A 19151-nucleotide genomic window follows, 5' to 3' on the forward strand; every position below is an offset into this window, starting at 1 on the left:
CTTGAACTCAGAGCCAGGGTGCTATCCCTTGGATTTTTACTCAAGGCTGGTTCTCTACTTCTTGAGCCACACATCCACTTTCAGGTTTTCTCTAGTTTATTTGAGATAGAATCTCATGGATTTTTCTGGAGGGCTGGGTTTGAACCACAATCCTCAGATCTTAGCCTTCTGAGAGCTATTATCATAGACATGAGCCATTGGCCCAGAATGGAATATGCCACTCTAAAAGGCAAAACTTTATTGAAATACACTCCAAAACGCTCAGTGAATTAAGCTGATGTTGACTCGATGCTCTCCAAGATAAAGTTAAACTAGAAACAGTAGACGGGTGACAACCAGGTGGCCATAGATGTGGTGCTCATGGACTCTGACACTCCAAGTTTTCATGAACAAAGAGAGAAACTGAGACTGCCACTTCCATTAAACTACACATGAATCCGTTTCCTTAGACTGGTATGTTCTCTACGCAACTCCTTTTCCTCAGCCTTATAGTTATCATATCAGCCATCAGAAACTACTTGTCACTCATTCACCTTATACTTCCTGGCCTTTCCCATTCTTTTTTTCTGATTGAAATATTATCATTTCTCACCTCTCTACTTCTTCTTTCTTTTCACCTAAATGATTTCTAATTTCCCAGGATGACTCAGCTCCCATGCACATTTCCCAAACCTACCAAACTTAGCCTTGCGGGGCTGGGAATATGACCTAGTGGCAAGAGTGCTTGACTTGTATACATGAAGCCCTGGGTTCGATTCCCCAGCACCATATATATATAAAATGGCCAGAAGTGGTGCTGTGGCTCAAGTGGCAGAGTGTTAGCCTTGAGCAAAGAGAAGCCAGGGATAGTGCTCAAGCCCTGAGTCCAAGGCCCAGGACAGGCAAAAAACAAAAATAAAACAAAAACAAAAACCAAACTTAGCCTTTTTTGTCCCGATGTGTCCCATGAATTACCTCAGTCATATTATGACATATTGGAATGGTCAGTGAGTCTGTTTGTATACTTAACCATAAGCGGGTCCCATGTTGTACTATGAATGCCTACTAAGGATTTGCTACAGTAGATTTGTTCAACTGAGTGTTACTTCCAAGTCAGTTATTCATTAATACTATTTCTGACAATGAAAATATTTAGGGTATTTACCAGAGAGTTTAGAAATCCACTAAACTGAGCAAATAAACTTACTGTTTTAAAGATATGCAGACAGTTGAGTATTGTGAACTATTTTTTTTCATTTTTTCTTAATAGTTTGCCTCAATAAAATGTCTGTTTGTATATACAGTTCAAGAGCATTTTCTTAGCATGCTGGCTCCCTGCCTGGAACTTGCCTAAAGCAAGATAGTGATTATTCAAGTGGTAGACATTTTGATGGGTCTCCAGGCATAGCTAAAAGTGTTTTTTTCACATCAGAATTTTATAATCACCACTGTCACAAATAATAAGATTTCATTAAATTACCCAAAGCAAGCATCACATTTCTATTGTTCTATACTCTAAAGTCCTCATTAGTTTCATTAGTTTATACTATTAAACTGAGTGAGATCACAAACAGCATCTTCATAAATGCTATGCTAATGCAAAAGAAAGATTTATGTAGGCAAAATAAATAAATTAATGGATAACTATATATATGTACATATATATGTATATATATATAATATCAACTATTCAGAGAGAATGCCATGTCCCACAATTCCTGCCTTTCTTGGTGCACTGATTGGGATTCAACATACCTATATTCACCAGATGTTTACTCTAATTTCATCTCAGCTTACTACCAAAAGTCCATGGTATAAACCTTTTGAACATTTAATAGTTTAACAAGATGCATATCAGGAAGCCGAAACATGTTTTGAATGGAGAGGGACTGTTGAGAAGGAAATGGATGAATGGGGAAGGGAATGGTAGATGAATAAAGTCATAAATAACATTCAAGGTACATATGTAAAAATGGAACTGAGAAATGATGTGCTGATGGGGAAGGGAACAAGTAAGTGGAAGAAGGGACTGTGAGAAAGATGCATAAGCATAAATGGAAGGGCAAAATTGTACCCCCTATATAACCATTTGAAGATGAAAATAAAAGTACAAAATAGCATCTCTAAGCATATTATTTTACTTTTCACTAGATGCTTTGTCAGTTAGTTTTTTTTTTTTTTTTTAACTTTTTTCCTTATTGTCAAAGTGTGGTACAGAGGGTTACAGATTCATATGTAAGGCAGTGAGTACATTTCTTGTTCAACTTGTTACCTCCTCCCTCATTTCCCCTCCTCCTGCCTCCTCCTTTCCCTCTCCTCCCATGAGTTGTGCAGTTGATTTACACCAAATGGTTTTGTAAGCATTGCTTTTGGAATGGTTTGTCTTTTTGTTCTTTGTCTCTCAATTTTGATATTCCCTTTCCCTTCCGCAGTTCTAATACCTGTATAAACAGTATCCAGGATATTTGGATGAGATATAGTGGTAGCGGGGGTACAACCACTGGAAGAGAATACAAGAGAAACAAAACTAGACAAAACAATCAAACAAACAGACAGAAAAAAATACAAAAAGTACGGTTTCACATGGCATGGAATCTGCTTAGATATGCTCTTTTTGTACTTTTGTGACCCAGAATCTCATAAAGGCAATGACCTAAACTTCCATTGCTTACAATATAAATATATATATATCAAAGAATACATATACTATATATACATGTATACATATATATTAGCATTTTTCTCTCATTAAATTTTACCTTGAAATAATGTGTGTATATATAGCTGAGGACAACTACATTTATAGTTGGCAGTCTTGATTCATTGTGATCTAAACACATAGCATCTGTCATATAGTTCAAATGAATATGTATATGCAATATGTTCATTACAATAAAGTGAAGATTTTTTTCTCATGTAACACAAAAAGATGAAAATAAAATTATGTTTAAAAATGCATTAAGATATCAAAATTGAGAGACAAATAATAAAAGACAAACCATTCCAAAAGCAATACTTACAAAATCATTTGCTGTAAACCAACTGTACAACTCATGGGGTGGGGGAGAGGGGGAGGGAGAGAGGGAGGAGGGGAAAAATGAGAGAGGACATGGCAAGTTGGATAAGTAATGTACACACTGCCTTACATATGAAACTGTAACCCCTCTGTATATCATTTTAACAATAAAGAAATAAATAAATTTTATAAATGCATTAAGATAAGAGTAGCTTATGCCAATTATTTTTGTGTTTTTTCATTTAAAGAAGTGTACCCACTGCCTTACATATGAAACTGTAGCCCCTCTGTACATTACTTTAACAATGCCAATTTTTAAACAAATAAAATTCAGATGATAGAGTATAGCAAGATTCTACTTACTTATTCGTTATATGGTTAGGATGATTTATTATCTCTATTTTACATTCACCAAAAGGGTACAATCTAAAACTACTTTATGAGAACTCTCTCAAGATCAAGTGGTTTCTGAGGACATTTCAGTTTTTAAAGAAGGGATATCTCAGAATTCAGCATAGGTTAGCATTATAAAATGTGCTCTCTGCAGCTTTGCCCCACCTTTCCACTTCACACTCTCTACTTCATTTGCATTCTATTCATAAAATAAAGGTTCCTTACTTAGTATTATGTGTATCAATGGTATGGAAGAGCTCATGTAATTCTTCTCCACTGAGCACTCCATCTGAAAAATATGCTTTGAATTCTTCAAAGGATAATTTTCCATCATCTGAAATAATACAAACAGAGGATAAATAAATCATTTCAACCTTGTATTTTGTTCTCTTGATTTTAAAAACACAACCCAGAGGTTTGTGCTTGTTATGTAATACAATACATTAAAAAAGAAAGAAAAGTTCAAGGATTATGAGTATAATAATAATACATACTTATAGTAACAGCATGTCAATGTATACAGTCTTGCAAAATATAAATCTATAAGGTTTGAATATTTTTGGCTAGCCTTCTACCTTGACAAACATCTATCATTTCCTAGATTACACGCTCAATACTAGAAATGGGCATAAAAGGAGAAAGAAGCATGTATTTCTCTCTGCAGAAGCTAGTTTATCAGTCATCTTAGGCAGGCTGTTTAAATAATGAGTAAGCCATTGATCTGGAAGTGTGGCTCAAGTGGCAGAGACCTAGCAAGCATAAAGCCCTGAGTTCAAGCTCCACTGCTGTCATATAGAAAGAGAGGAAGAGAGGGAAAAGGAGAGAGGAAAGGAAGAAGAGGAGGGGGATGGGAGAGAAAAAGAGAGGCAGGGAAAAAGGGAAGGAGGTATTTGGGAGGAGGGAAAAAGTAAGAAAGAATGAAGGAAAGGAAGGAAGGAAGGGAGGGGCGAGGGAGGGAGGGAGGGAGGGAGGCAGGTAGGCAGGCAGGCAGGTGAAAGAAAGACTTACAGTGCAAGCAATGAGGTTTCAAGAGAATTCCAGGCTACCTCAGAGTACACTGTGAGACTCTGTCTCAAACAAAAGGAGGAAGGGAAGGAGGAAAGGAAGAAAAGAGAAAGGAAGTAAGACAGGAAGGAAGGAAGAAGGAAGGAAAGAGAGAAATAAAGAATAAGGAAAGAAAAGAACAACAGAAACCAGGATACTATTTCCAATCCCACCACTTGTCTGTTTGGTGAATGAAGTATATACATGTTGGTGAACAATTCATAGTTCTTGTATGAGCTGAACATGGCTGTAGCACTATACCAGAACCCTGGGATTCTTTTAACAGGGCAGACCTCTGTAACACTGCTTTTATAATCTGTATAAATAAGTGATTTAAAGTATGAATATGCATTCTATCAAATAAAAGCATTGACAAGCAATCACTCTGGTTGTATTCTTATTGGAAAAAAGCATAAAAGGGAAAAGGAGACATTGAATTAAAGCCCTGGTTTGAAGGGTGCAAATATGTTGAGAGCTTGTTTTTGTAGCACATGCAGGGCTCCTGAAAGTCTTAACATCAGGCTTCTATATTTTTAAATAACTATTGCAAAGAGGGTCTTTTGAATAGTTCTACATTATCACCATAATATTGTACAGAAGTATTAATAGAGAAAGGCAGAAAAAAACCTCTTGTGATATGATTCCCTATTAATAAAGCAATTATAATTTCTATTAATACACTTAATTTCAACTTAAAATGTCCTGCTATGGTTTCTTTTCAAATGGAACAATACAGTGAAACCTGGGTCTATACTGACTCAGCTCACAAGACAAATACTGTAAGGCCTGATTACCTACAGTGATTAAGTATTAACTTTCAGAACCAATAGACTCATTATTTTCAACTTTTCAGTAAGAATTATTTGTATAGTCTGAGGTTGTTGTAAGTATAGTTGGTGTCTCTCTGCTTTAATTATTCTGTCTTTATTTTTCAAATTCCATTAATATTTTGGGATTGAGGCAGAAGGGTGCTGTTGTTATTAGAACAGATTTTTTTCTAGTGTTCTTTCTTATTTTATTTTATTTATTTTATCTTATTTATTTTATTGCATTTTAAGAGGTTATTTGTTATTAGATATTGTATTCATATATCTAAAGTGGCAAAGCAATGTAAAAACATATATTGAGAATCTTGCTCTTTCTTCTTGTCTCTATTACACAAATGGCGTATTCAATTTAAAAATTCATCAGACCAATATTTCTTTATGAAAATATGAATTTTTTATTTCTCTTCATTTCCATCACAAGACCCATAACCTATATACACCACTCTATTTTGAAAGTACTCATGCTTTAAAATAGACACTGTTCAGTCTTTATTTTTATTTATTTATTTATTTATTTTGGCCAGTCCTGGGCCTTGGACTCAGGGCCTGAGCACTGTCCCTGGCTTCTTCCCGCTCAAGGCTAGCACTCTGCCACTTGAGCCACAGCGCTGCTTCTGGCCGTTTTCTGTATATGTGGTGCTGGGGAATCGAACCTAGGGCCTCGTGTATCTGAGGCAGGCACTCTTGCCACTAGGCTATATCCCCAGCCCTCAGTCTTTATTTTGATGCATCAGAAAACAGAGAAAACTGAAACAAATATTACATTTCCCAATCTTCTGCATATTTTTTGAGACATATCTCACTCTGTATCCCAGACCAGCAACAGACTCCAGATCCTCTTGCCTTTCATTGCATGATGTGATTATAGGTATGAAAAACTATGGTCATGTTTCCTTTTTATATTTTTGGTATTGGTGGTACTGAAGTTTCAACTCAGGTCCTTGCGTTTGTTATGCAGATGCTCAGCCACTTTTGTCGTGTCCTCAGTCCTTTATGTTCTCAATATTTTTCAAATATGCTCTTGCATTTATGAGTTAGCCAGCCAGGATCACTATATGTATGTTTATACTTTCTGTATAACTGGAATGACAGGTGTGGACCTGGTTTTTTTTCTTCCATTATTGTTGAAATGAGATCTTGCAGTTTTTACCTGACCTGGCCTCAAATCGCAGTCTTGTAGATCTCTACCTTCCATGTAGCTAGGGTTACAAGTATGAGTCACTGTGCCTGGCATTGGCCTTCAAGTTTTTGATATTTTCCACCTTTACCTTTTTCTTCCCATTTTCATCCATACTCATTTTACTTATTTTTTTATTATCATAAGTAGTTGTACAACAAGGCAGTTGAGGATGAATGCGTTTGGCCTGTGTCATCCCTTTCAATATTCTCACCCAATAGTTGTTACTATTCTTGTCCAAATTTGTTACAGTGAGGAAATATAGTCTTAATGAAGTTAAAATGTACGTTTATCAATTACTATTAGTGCATTCATTCTTTTATCAAAATTTTAAAGATTCTACCATGTATGTCTTTTGCTAAAAATATAACTAGACAACCACTTATGGGTCTTACAATTATGATACGGGATTTAGAAAACAAACAATTACAGTATATTAGAAGATGGATTGTAGAGATCTTGGGTGATGCAAGATCATTTAAAAAGGAAAGGGCTGCAATGCTAATTTCATTGGAAAAGTTTCCCAGAAGAAGCTGCCTGCAAGTGATACACAATCAGACAATAAGGGCTAGTGAAGGAAGATCATTACACAGATCAGAGTATTCTAGGTAGAGAAAACACAAACCACAAAGCCAGGAGTCAAGAAGAAAACAGAATGGAAATTGCAAAAGCAAAATCAGTATGAAAGAGTATATATTTTGAGAGAAGGAGAGATCAGAGAGTTAGCTGTATCTAACTCAGCATGATATGTAACCATAAAAATCAAGGTGAAGTGTTTCAGATTTACATCAAGAGCACTGAGGCACTTTTATGTGTCAGACAGATTACTGTGGTTGCCGTTAGTAAAATGGAGCCCAGGAGCATACTGTAAGAACAGAAGACATACTAATAAGACATTCAAAAATTCTAAAAAAAAACTATCAAAGAGGACAAATCTTTGGTGATGACAGTGAAAGCAGAGAAGTGACAGATATTTTTATTGTTTGGGAAGTAGAGTCAACCTGAGTTGGTGGTCAGTTGGAAGTGATGGGTGAGATGCATAAGTCAAAGGTGATACTGGCTTCTGAAAATGGATAGATAGATGATCAATCATTGTGTGAGAGAACCTTGGACAAAAAATGAGATAAAGTTAAAAATGTTGTTTGGACATTTTGATGTCAGAGATCTAATGAAGTAAGTGGAGTCACCTACTAGCAAAGGATCATATGTCTTTAGAAGAGCTGTGGGAGGTATGGGCTTGATAGGCTTGCTTCAAGTTATCAACACAAAGTAAACAGGATCCCAGAGATGAGTGAATCCTTTCAGTGAGAAGGAGAATGCCAAATATAGGGGGGAGGAGGCTCTAGAATAGACTTTGGAAATGTCACCTAAAGTGTTTAAATATCAAAGTTCATAAATTCTAGACTATCCCAAAGACTATCAGACTGTATATAAAACACCATGCATATTTGTGGAAAGTTAGTCTAGCCATGATATATGGAGGTCAACTATTCACAATGAAGTTATTGAATCATCAAAGATGTCCATCAAACAAATAATGGAAAAAGAAAATTGGATATACATATAATTGTGTGTGTGTGTGTGTGTGTGTGTGTGTGTGTGCGCGCGCGCGCGCATGCCAATCCTGGAGTTTGAACTCAGAGCTGGGCATCCTTGTGCTTCTTTTGCCCAAGGATTATGTTCTACCTGAACCATAGCTCCACTTGCAGATGTTTTGGTAGTTAATTGTATATAAGGGTCTCATAGACTTGCCTGTCCAGGTAAGTACCCCCATCCTCAGATCTCAGTCTCCTGAGTAGCTACAATTAGCACTCTGAGCCACCAGCATGCAGCTCACATCAACTTCTTTAAAAAAGTCTTCCCATTTCAGCTATGTGAAAAATTCATCACCATTCCACTACTTAGAACAGTGAAACACTTGCCAAACTAAAAATCAGTGACTTTTCCTTGAAGATACAAGAGACTGATGTCATGGACCAACCCAATAACCTAAAATCTAGGTACACAGGAGAGCCCAGAGATTGAAGACAGTATCTGATTACCTGTAGGAAAAGCTACTAGAGCCATAACTTGATGGAAACAGTTAAAAGCCATTGTTCCTGAATGACTGGAGGCTGAGTGTGGACTAGAACAAAAGATAGCCCTGGGCCTGCAGTTTTGGAAAACCTCTATTCTTTTGTGAGTTTTACCACTGGGAACTCACCAGATTTTTAAAGGACAGAGACAAAAGCCAGAGTTGTAGCTCTGACAGCTGAGGAGAGAGTAATCACAACATATGTAAAGTGATCTCCATAGCCAAAGTGCTTAGCAGGGCAAATATTTTACCTTTGCCCCAAGCGAAGGGCATTTCTGCCACTGCAATTCCCACTATCCTTCCAGTCTCAACTAAGAGTGGGGACAGTTAAGAAACTTGCAAAGGTGACAGGCTAGGGGTACCGGCCCCCAAAAGAATGGTATTTAATGATAAGAGTATGGAACACATTTTCTCGTCCCTCTCCTTATTACTCCAGCAGCAGGGAGCAGATAAAATATGTGCTAGACTCAGCTTCTGTTTGAAGATCAGTAATTTAGAGTAGCTTAAAGTCAAAGTGTTCGAAACATAAACGAGGGTTCATAAGCCTTTGTCACTTACAACCACAGAAAATATTAAGCACCTCCTAATTGCCAGAAAGATTGATATAAATCTTCCCGGAAGACTATCTTCATCCCTGTGACATAAGATGCATAAGACATGACATGTTAAAATATAAAGAAAAGCACAATAACAAAACAAAAATCAGAACCAGATTCAGATATAACACAGGTATTGGACTTACTGAACAGAAAGTTGAAAATAAGTAGAATTCATATGCTAAGGCTATTAAAAAAAATGTAGACAATATGTGAAGAAAAGTTGAGTAATAGAAACAGACAAATGCAAGCTCTAAGAAATACTGCAAAAAACTGTGACAGAAATGAAGAATCCCTTCATTAAGTTCATCAGTGGACTTGGCACAGCTAAGGAAAGAATCGAGGGGGATGGGAGATGGTCAGTAGAAATGGCAGTATCTTCCCTCCTCTGTAACAATTGTAAGATAGGTTTAATGAGAATTTAAAATGACTCTTCTTGAAAAGTATTGGTATTTTGAAACTTTAATGCTTAGCAAAAATAAAAACAAATTGGGAAAAAAGAAACAGAATAAAACAGAACCAAATTTCCAAGGACTTGAGGACAATTCAGAAGAAATTAGTTACATATAATTACAATTTCAGGAGTAGAAAGAAAGCAAACATACAGAATAAATACTTGAAATTATAGTGGTCATTATACAAAATGTCAGAACTGGCACTCCTCAAAATTGTTAAAATTATCAAAGTCAAGGAAAGCAAGAATCCGTCCCAACTAAAAGAAACTTAAGATTCATGATTATTAATTGTAATATAGTATTTTGAATTAGGTCCCTGGATGATGAAAATGACATTAGGTAGGAACTAATTATCAGAAAAGTATATAAAAGTTATCTATCATTAAAAATAATGCATTAACATCATTCACTAACTATAATGTAAATATAATATGTAAATAATGGGGAAATCAGGTATTAGATATATAGGATGTTTCTATACAATATGTTGGCCTATTATATTACATTGCAAGGATTTTTTACTTCAAATTTATTGACTATAGTCACCTCAATAGTTTCAGGAAGTAGTTAAGTTATTCATTTCAGGAGGAAAAGAAAACTGGAATATAGTAAAGTGAAGTGGTTCAGATAAGTCCCTGACAGCAATTATCCTGGGACACATCCTAGAAGCTAGTCATTAAGGTACTTTCAGTTTAAAATCCAAGATTCCAGATGTCAGGTAGAAAACTAAATGACTCCATCTAATGCTTGGCTCTTTTCTGCCTTGTCATTAGACATTTAGATGATTTATCAGGAAGCTCATTTGTTACATACAAATATTTTCATCATTTGGACTTGAGCTGAGGATATATATTATATAATATACATATAATATTATGTATCTCTCTCTATATATATGCATTAAGAAACTTCCCATATCTTGAGGATGTAAGTGTCTATTAGTTTTCATAACCAGAAAAGATATACTGCTAATTTACTCTGCAGATAAAATATATGTATGTTACTTCTATGAAGAGTTGACAGTGGTATTTTATGTGAAATCAGAAGAAAAGCAACAAAAAATAACATCCATTATTCAAAGTCTTGTAGTATGGCAGATAAAACATTTATGAGAGGAACATTTAGTTCTTTGTAGGAGGTGTATATTAAAAATTAGGAACATAAAGTGTACTCTTTTAGGAGGCAAATTTCACTGTGAAAGTATAAGTCAGATTCAGAGAAAGTCCATAATTGATGTGTGTCCATTTCCCTCCTCCTCCACACCTCCATTACTAGCAGATAACCACTGCTTTCTAATTAGTCTTCCAGAAGAACACCCGTCAGTTCTGGTGGATTAAGAATCTATTCCTTCTTCAGATAAAAATAATGATTCATGTAGGATATCACCTGCCTTCCTTCTCTATGGGTTCTAAACACAATAGTAAGCATCCCTCCGCACTTTGTGTGTGTGTGTGTGTGTGTGTGTGTGTGTGTGTGTGTGTGTTTTGGGGGGGGGGTGAAATCCTAGTCTGAAAATTAAGTTTATCCCATCTTTCAGTTATTGTCTTATGTGTGGACATGTGATTATTTGTTCAATGACAGATTTTGCTAAAATTATAATAAAAAGAGTTCTCTTTTGTGATGTATTGAACCAGGATCTCTTTCCATTCCTGGAAAAGAAAGCCTACCTGTAAGACCATCCAGCCAACCTGAGATCAATAGGTAGGTGGAGGAAGAAGAAAAAGAGAGACTTCTGAACACCTAGATATAATTAGGAGGTCAAAAGCAATGCCAATACTGAGATATTTTAATGGCAAAAGACAACAAATTCCCAATTTTATTTAAATAAATAAGTGAATTTATAAAAAATAAAAAAGTATAAATTTATTGTTTTATTACTAAGGTGTTATACAGAGGGATTACTAATTCATAAGTCAGATAATGAGTATGTTTCTGTTTGGAGGATATATGCCTTTTAATTTCTCCTACTAGAGTATACTCCTTTAGTCTCATTGTTTATATGTGAATGACCAGGGTTCTGTACAAATTATCATACCCAGGTGAATTTTAGATCTAGGTTCCACATATGTGAGAAAACATCCATCAACTTGTCTCTTTGAACTTGCCTCACAACATGATTTGTTCTAGGTCCATACATTTCCCTGCAAATGGCATAATATTCTTTCTAATGGATGAGTAAAAATCTATTATTTATGTGCCACATTTTTTGATTCAGTCTAGTGTAGGTCATCTGGGCTGTTTCCAAAACTTGGCTATTGTGAATAGTGCAGCAATGAACATGGGTGTGCAAGTGTCTTTAGCATATCCTGACTTGCTATGTTCTGGGTAGATGTCCAAATTCCCTGTGACTGGGTCATAGGGAAGTTCTGTTTAGTTTTTGAGGAACCTCTAATCCACCATCCAGAGTGGTTGTACTAGTTTACATTCCCCAACAGTGAAATCGGGTTCCTTGTCCCCCACATTCCCAGAAGCATTTATTGTTATTTGAATTCATGATGTTGGCCCATCTAACTGGGGTGAGATGGAATCTCAAAGTTGTTTTGACTTATGCACTCCTTTCTGGACAGAGATGTGTTTGCTGGTTACTTTTAGAGATAGAGTCTTGTGGACTTTTCTGCCTAAAGCTAGCCTCAAACCCAAATCCTCCAGGTCTTAGTCTCGTGAGTAGGTAGGAGAGTAGGCATGAGCCACTGGTCTGCAGTTTGAGTTACTTTATTTTTACTCAAACTTAAATTGACCTGGTTGGTATTGAACTCAGGATCTCATCATCTCATTTGACTTCTTCACTCACTTGACTTTTTCACTGGTACTCTACTACTTGAACTACAGCCTCCACTTCTGATTCCTGTGTTCACTCCTCATTTTGCTCACTGATTTCTCTTGAATTGTTGAGGATAATTATGATTCAATTTTCCCAGTGTTTGTGACTCACTCATTAACAAGATACCAGGCTTCCAAAGGCTGCTGCTATCCAACACCCAGCCTCATGCCAGGTCTGTAAGAGTTTATATAATTCATTGTCTAAATTTTCTCCAACGCATATGGGAAAAATCAAAGAGGAGTTTCTTTCATCTCACAAATACATATTTTGTCCTAGGAATATAAAACTTTGTAACAGCTCACAGTTTGTCTTGCTCACCTCCCATGTATTTAAGCACTATAGGAAGTTAATGAGGAAAACTGATACGTTTTGACTACTCACATTATGTTAAACATCATTGTGAGGGTTTTACATACATTTATCCTGCTTATTCTTCAGAATAACCAGCAGATTCTGTCTTACTATTTCTGCCTAAGTCTGAGGAAACAAGCTTAAGAAGACTAACATGTCCAAGATACTAGTAAATGTGTCTTAAAGTTTATGTAATCTTTTGCCTTTGGGTTTTTATCACCTTGCATAATATCTGGCACCCAAATAACTTGCATAAGATATGTGGTAAATAAATATATTAAAAAAAATAGCAGAGGGGCTGGGGATATAGCCTAGTGGCAAGAGTGCTTGCCTCGGATACACGAGGCCCTAGGTTCGATTCCCCAGCACCACATATACAGAAAACGGCCAGAAGCGGCGCTGTGGCTCAAGTGGCAGAATGCTAGCCTTGAGCGGGAAGAAGCCAGGGACAGTGCTCAGGCCCTGAGTCCAAGGCCCAGGACTGGCCAAAAAAAAAAAATAAAAATAAAAAAAAATAGCAGAGCCAAACTCAAAGTTTATTCTTCTTGGTTCTATATCTGTATTAAAGCATAAACTTTCAGTTCCATAATTTTTGTCTTTTGTTTTCAAATCACTTGAAATCATTCAGAAATACGCTTAGAGAAAGATTGGTATATTTAGATCTGAGTGGCATAACTCTACTCATAGATGAGCTGTAACCAGTGAAGCATGCCTGGCCAAGTATTAGGATTCTTGGGTTAGAAGATAATCTTTTTTTTTTTTTCTCAAATTTTTATTATCAAACTGACGTACAGAGAGGTTACAGTATCATACGTTAGGCATTGGATACATTTCTTGTACTGTTTGTTGCCTTGTCCCTCATGCCCCCCTCCCTCCCCCCCTTTCCCTCCTTCCCCCTGGTGTTCAGTTCACTTACACCAAACAGTTTTGCAAGTATTGCTTTTGTAGTTATTTCTCTTTTTTTACCCTGTGTCTCTCGAATTTGGTATTCCCTTTGAATTTCCTACTTCCAATACCAGTAAACACGGTTTCCAATATACTCAGATAAGATTACAGAGATAGTGTAGGTACAAACATAGGAAGGTGATACAAAACATTATCTATAATAGAAACTACACATACACATAGGACGTTGAAAGTGGTTACAACTGTGATATATCACTTGTTTCCATAACATGGAGTTCATTTCAATTAGCATCATCTTATGTGTTTCTAAGGGTATAGCTATTGGGCCTTGTGATGCTCTGCTATGGCTTGCCTAAACCTGTACTAATTATTCCCAATAAGGGAGGCCATAGAGTCCATGTTTCTTTGGGTCTGGCTCACTTCACTTAGTATAACTTTTTCCAAGTCCTTCCATTTCCTTACAAATGGAACAATGTCATTCTTTCTGATAGAGGCATAAAATTCCATTGTGTAAATGTACCACATTTTCCTGATCCATTCATCTATGGAGGGGCATCTGGGTTGGTTCCAGCTTCTCGCTATGACAAATTGTGCTGCGATGAACATTGTTGTGCTGGTGGCATTACTGTGATTTTGTTTGTGGGCTTTTGGATAGATACCCAACAGTGGGGCTGCTGGGTCATAGGGGAGTTCTATATTGAGCCTTCTGAGGAATCTCCATACTGCTTGCCAGAGTGGCTGAACCAGTTTACATTCCCACCAACAATGAAGTAGGGTTCCCTTTTGGCCACATCCCCTCCAACAATTGTTATTATTAGTTTTCTTGATATATGACATTCTTGCTGGGGTGAGATGGAATCTCAATGTTGTTTTGATTTGCATTTCCTTTATGGCCAGTGATGTAGAGCATTTTTTCATATGTCTATTGGCCATTCTCATTTCCTCATCAGAGAAGTTTCTTTGTAAGTCTTTAGCCCACTTGATGAGGGGGCTATTGGTTCTTTGCAGTTTTGTTTTGGAAGAAGGTAATTTTTTTAGGTCTGCATATATTTTAGAGATGAGGCCTTTCACCCTGCACCAAAATCAATTCCAAATGGATTAAAGACCTTGAAATCAAAACAGGCACCCTGAAGACACTAAAGGAAGGAGTAGGAGAAACACTTGGGCTCCTTGGCACAGGACAGAACTTCCTTAACAAAGACCCTGAAAGGCTACAAATCAAAGAAAGGTTGGACAAATGGGACTGCATCAAACTCCAGAGCTTCTGCAAGGCAAAGGACATAGCTCTCAAGATAAACAGAAAGCCCACAGACTGGGAGAAGATCTTTACCGGACATTCAACAGACAAAGGCCTCATCTCTAGAAGAGAATCTTATTTACTCTCTCTATGGTCTTATGTGAATTCCCTACCCCTCAAATTATTCACTGCTAAAAACAGAATATTGGCATTATTATCTGCCATATTGATGGTGACTGGGATTAATGTTATTATACCTAACATACATCAATGCTTTACTAAGATTATTTACTTTTATTACTATAGTATTTATTTTCTTTAGTGTGTAAATGAATATTCACATGGCCTAGAAGACTTTCTAACCAACAGATTATTAAAAATTTCAAGTTTTTAAAGCAATTTAGGTGTAACTTAGAATATCATGGGTGACACGGTTAGAAACATCACTTATTAACAGGTGAACAGATATTCACCAGAAATCTCTGTTAAAAGTAGCACTGATATCACAACAAATTAAGCTTCATTTGGAAAAGATTTTTTATTAGTATGTATTAATTTTACAAAGGAATTTGGTTGCAGTTATTCTCATAAGTGCTTATAATATACTTTGCCCATATCTCCCCTATTATGCTTTCTTATTCTTATCCTCCCTTTTTATGTTTATTAGTTTTCATTGTTTGGTTTCATAACTCCATACCAAAATTAAGTTTTACTCTGCTAGACACTGTTGTAAACATAAAATAGTAAATCTCATTACCGTGTTACCAAAACCAGAAACTAGAATTCTGTTTCCCTGTCCCAACTGTGTATCTTCCTTACTAAATACTTAAACTGGTCATCAGTTCTTTGCTGATTATACATTGAAAAATGTCATATTGATCTTTCTCATCATTACCATTGTTGCCACTGACTTGTTGACGACCTAAGTTGCTCTGATCTGGAGGTTGTTACACAAGTTTCAGTGTGAGACTACAAAGGTCTTCAGCAAGAATGGGATTTAGTAGCAGGGAGAAGGATTAGATTTGGAGATGTTTTGATGTTTAAGTTGACAGAGCCTGCTAATAGATTGTATGTGGAACTGCCAGAGGAAGAAAGAGAGATCATGGGCCTCTCTCAAATCTTTGGTCAGAACAACGGCTGAATGGTGTGCCATGTCCTAAGATTAGCCAGGTCCTGAGATTAGGAGTTTGGTTTTGAATGCGTGAATGCTTAGTACTTATTACTAATATATATTTTTACAAACTGAAAACTTCCACTCAGGAACTAATTTTCAACCATCTTTTCAAGTTTTATGACTTGTTCTGGCCTTGCCTGGTGCCTGAAATTACTACTACTCCCTCAAACCCTGCGCTTACTAAGATGAATTGAGACTCAAGAACACACAGGTAGAATTAGACTTACCTTCTTCCATGGACTCACATGGACATTTATGAAATACTAACCATAAGTTGGGAATTACAGTAACCACTGGGTGTATATGCAAAGATGAACTCTCGCCACCCTCAAAGAACATGTAATCTCATTGGGGCCGAGAGAGCACATTAACAATCTAGCATAATGTTTTAGGTTTATAATAAACAAGATGCAATAAATGAAAGAATGGTGGGTATTTATTGACTGTATATTTATCATGTACAAGGTATTTGTGTTTTTGTTTGTTTACAATCATAATAGACTATGACCTAGGCGTTGAGGAATTAAGTACCCACACAAGGTAATAGAGCTTGCATGTAACTGAACAAATTAATGATCCAATTCTGACTTCTAAGTCATTCATTTGCCTAACAGAATTCAGAGAAGGCTTTATAGGAGTGAAAAACCCTGAGAAGTCACAGAAGCCTGAGATCATTCCAAGCAGAGGGAATATGCACATGCAGACACAAAGGGACAGAGGTCTAGAGTTGGGGTTGGGGAGACTAAAGAGCCTGGGCAGGTAATACTATGCGTGAGAGTTTTGAATGTTATCCTGAGGTTTAAATACAGAATGAAGAATTTTGAGCATAGAAATGAAAAAATCAGATATTATACATTCCTCTAGTGTAGTACTTAGTGAAGATTTCTCTGTGTGTGAGTGTGTGTCTGTCTGTCTGACTGTTGATGATTGGTTTTGGGACTTGAACCCATGGCCTTCTGCTTTCACATGACTTTTTCCTGTTCAAGGATGGCACTGTAGTGATCAAGTAACATCCTTTTGTTTTTTCTAGTTAACTGGAGTTAAAAGTCTCACAGGCTTTTCTTCCTAACTGGATTCAAACAGAGATACTCCATTCTCAACCTCCTGAGTAGTTGGGTTACAGACATGAATCACCAGCACCTGGCTCTACTGTGTATGAAACTTAGTTAACACATTTATCTTCTATTCTACAATGTAAGGCCTATTTTAATGAGCCCTAGTCCTCCATTCACATAGCATTTGTGTGTGTGGGGGTTATTATTGAGTTTAATTTACTTTTATTCATTTTACTGTCTTTACTGCTCAACAAGAATTTTCCCACAGGAGAAAGGCATAGTAACAGTTGAAAGAATGAAAGAAAGCTGGAGGAAGAAAGGGAGGTCTGAAAATAGAGCTTATGATCTTTTAAATACAATCACTATGTATAGCTCCTATGCATAGTTCTCATTCATTTTCATAAAATAAATTTAACTTTACATTTAAATCACAATCCCTTGAGCAATTTCGTGAAGTATTTCTCCCTTCAAAGGAATGCACTGACCCTCTGACAAATAGAGCATCATGAAGACATAGTCAAGATAATTGGGGCTGGGAATATGGTAGAGTGCTTGCCTCGTATACATGAAGCCCTGGGTTCTATTCCTCAGCACCACATATATAGAAGAAGCCAGAAGTGGTACTGTGGCTCAAGTGGTAGAATGCTATCCTTGAGCAAAAAGAAGCCAGGGACAGTGCTCATGCCCTGAGTTCAAGCCCAAGGACTGGCAAAACAAAACAAAAAAAGATGATTAAGTATGGCAACATTTGTTTATACCAAAGGGGATTCTTAGATACATGTTGTATTACTTTATTTCATTTTCCCCTTATAATTCTTTTATTTAAAAACTGTAAATGAAAACACATTCACTTTTCTTAGAGTTCAAAAGCACTTATTCTGAGTACAAAATCCGAAAAGGCTTTTAGAACTAAAGCAGACTCAACACACACACACACACACACACACACACACACACACACACACACACACCAATTCAAATTAGAATTAGTAGATTGAAAACAATAGGAAAAGCTAAATAATCAACACAAAGATGAGATGAGCACCAGGGCAGCTCTGGGTTTTGGTAAGGTTGCCATGGACAGAACCTCTGGGCACTGTCATGTGAATAACCAGGCATCAGCAGGAGGATATGAGCAGAACACAGAGTTTGGCAGTCCTACCATGCAATAAGCATTAGGAGGAAAATTAAAAATGGATAACACTAAGATGTTCTAAAGGGCCAAGTAGCTTTCCAAGAAATTCCTGTGAGTTACCTCATTGACTATGTCAACAGGCCCATGAGAGGCAGTCTCTTTACCTGCATTTTACAGATAAGGAAATTGCTAAGAAAATTACTCAGACCACATAGGAAGTGGTACAAGGATTTGAACTCACAGAGTTTGACTTTAAAGTCTTAAGCTTAATGACCAAGGTACATGCCTTTGGGATCTATTTAAGGGTAGAAGACATGACTGTGTTCTAGGGCCAAAAAGAGGAAAGAAATGCTGGGCTGGACAATTCAAGAAAGCATAGGTTGAAGTCAAGCCTCACATATGCTAAGATACCACATGAAGTCCAATATCTGATAGTAGAAAGGAGCCTGATTTCTTCAGTGTTGGCAGCCATTTATTGCGCTCAGGAGCTTGAAGCTAAATTTGCTATTTGTTTCTGTGACAGCTGATGAGCCCAACTCTGTAAAGATAAGAATTTTCACAGTTTCCTGCTTCTGGCAGAAAAGTAACACATTTACAAGTGTGAAACTGCTTTACATTTTAGGGGAAAAAAGAGTGTATGCAGAAAAAAGAAAATTTGTTTTCCCTTATTTTATTTAAAAAAATCATGACAGTCATAATTTGTACTTGCAGGTTCTCCCTATCCATTACAGTACTTTGGGAGTCTCCCACCAAAGTCAAGGTCATTCTTAAGGTATTGATTGTGGGGAGGGGGCTTATTTGTGTGCTTTGTTTTATTTCGAAATGGATCCCTGTTAATAGATTTGGCTTCCATGGTCAAGATGGTAAGCGTGTAGTTAAAGAATTTGTACATACCATAGACTAACAACGAG

At 36.7% G+C, this 19151-nt stretch overlaps 1 protein-coding gene across 1 annotated transcript in view; it reads right to left on the bottom strand.

Annotated features, from left to right (window-relative positions):
- Necab1 (N-terminal EF-hand calcium binding protein 1) overlaps positions 1–19151 on the bottom strand; it is a 145354-nt gene that overhangs the window by 114379 nt on the left and 11824 nt on the right. The window contains exon 3 of the mRNA XM_048358630.1: positions 3614–3722. Coding sequence (XP_048214587.1) covers positions 3614–3722 — 109 coding nt within the window. The remainder of the gene's footprint in view (positions 1–3613; positions 3723–19151) is intronic.

Source organism: Perognathus longimembris, chromosome 12 (assembly GCF_023159225.1).
Source record: "Perognathus longimembris pacificus isolate PPM17 chromosome 12, ASM2315922v1, whole genome shotgun sequence".
In the NCBI taxonomy this organism is placed as follows: Eukaryota; Metazoa; Chordata; class Mammalia; order Rodentia; family Heteromyidae; genus Perognathus; species Perognathus longimembris.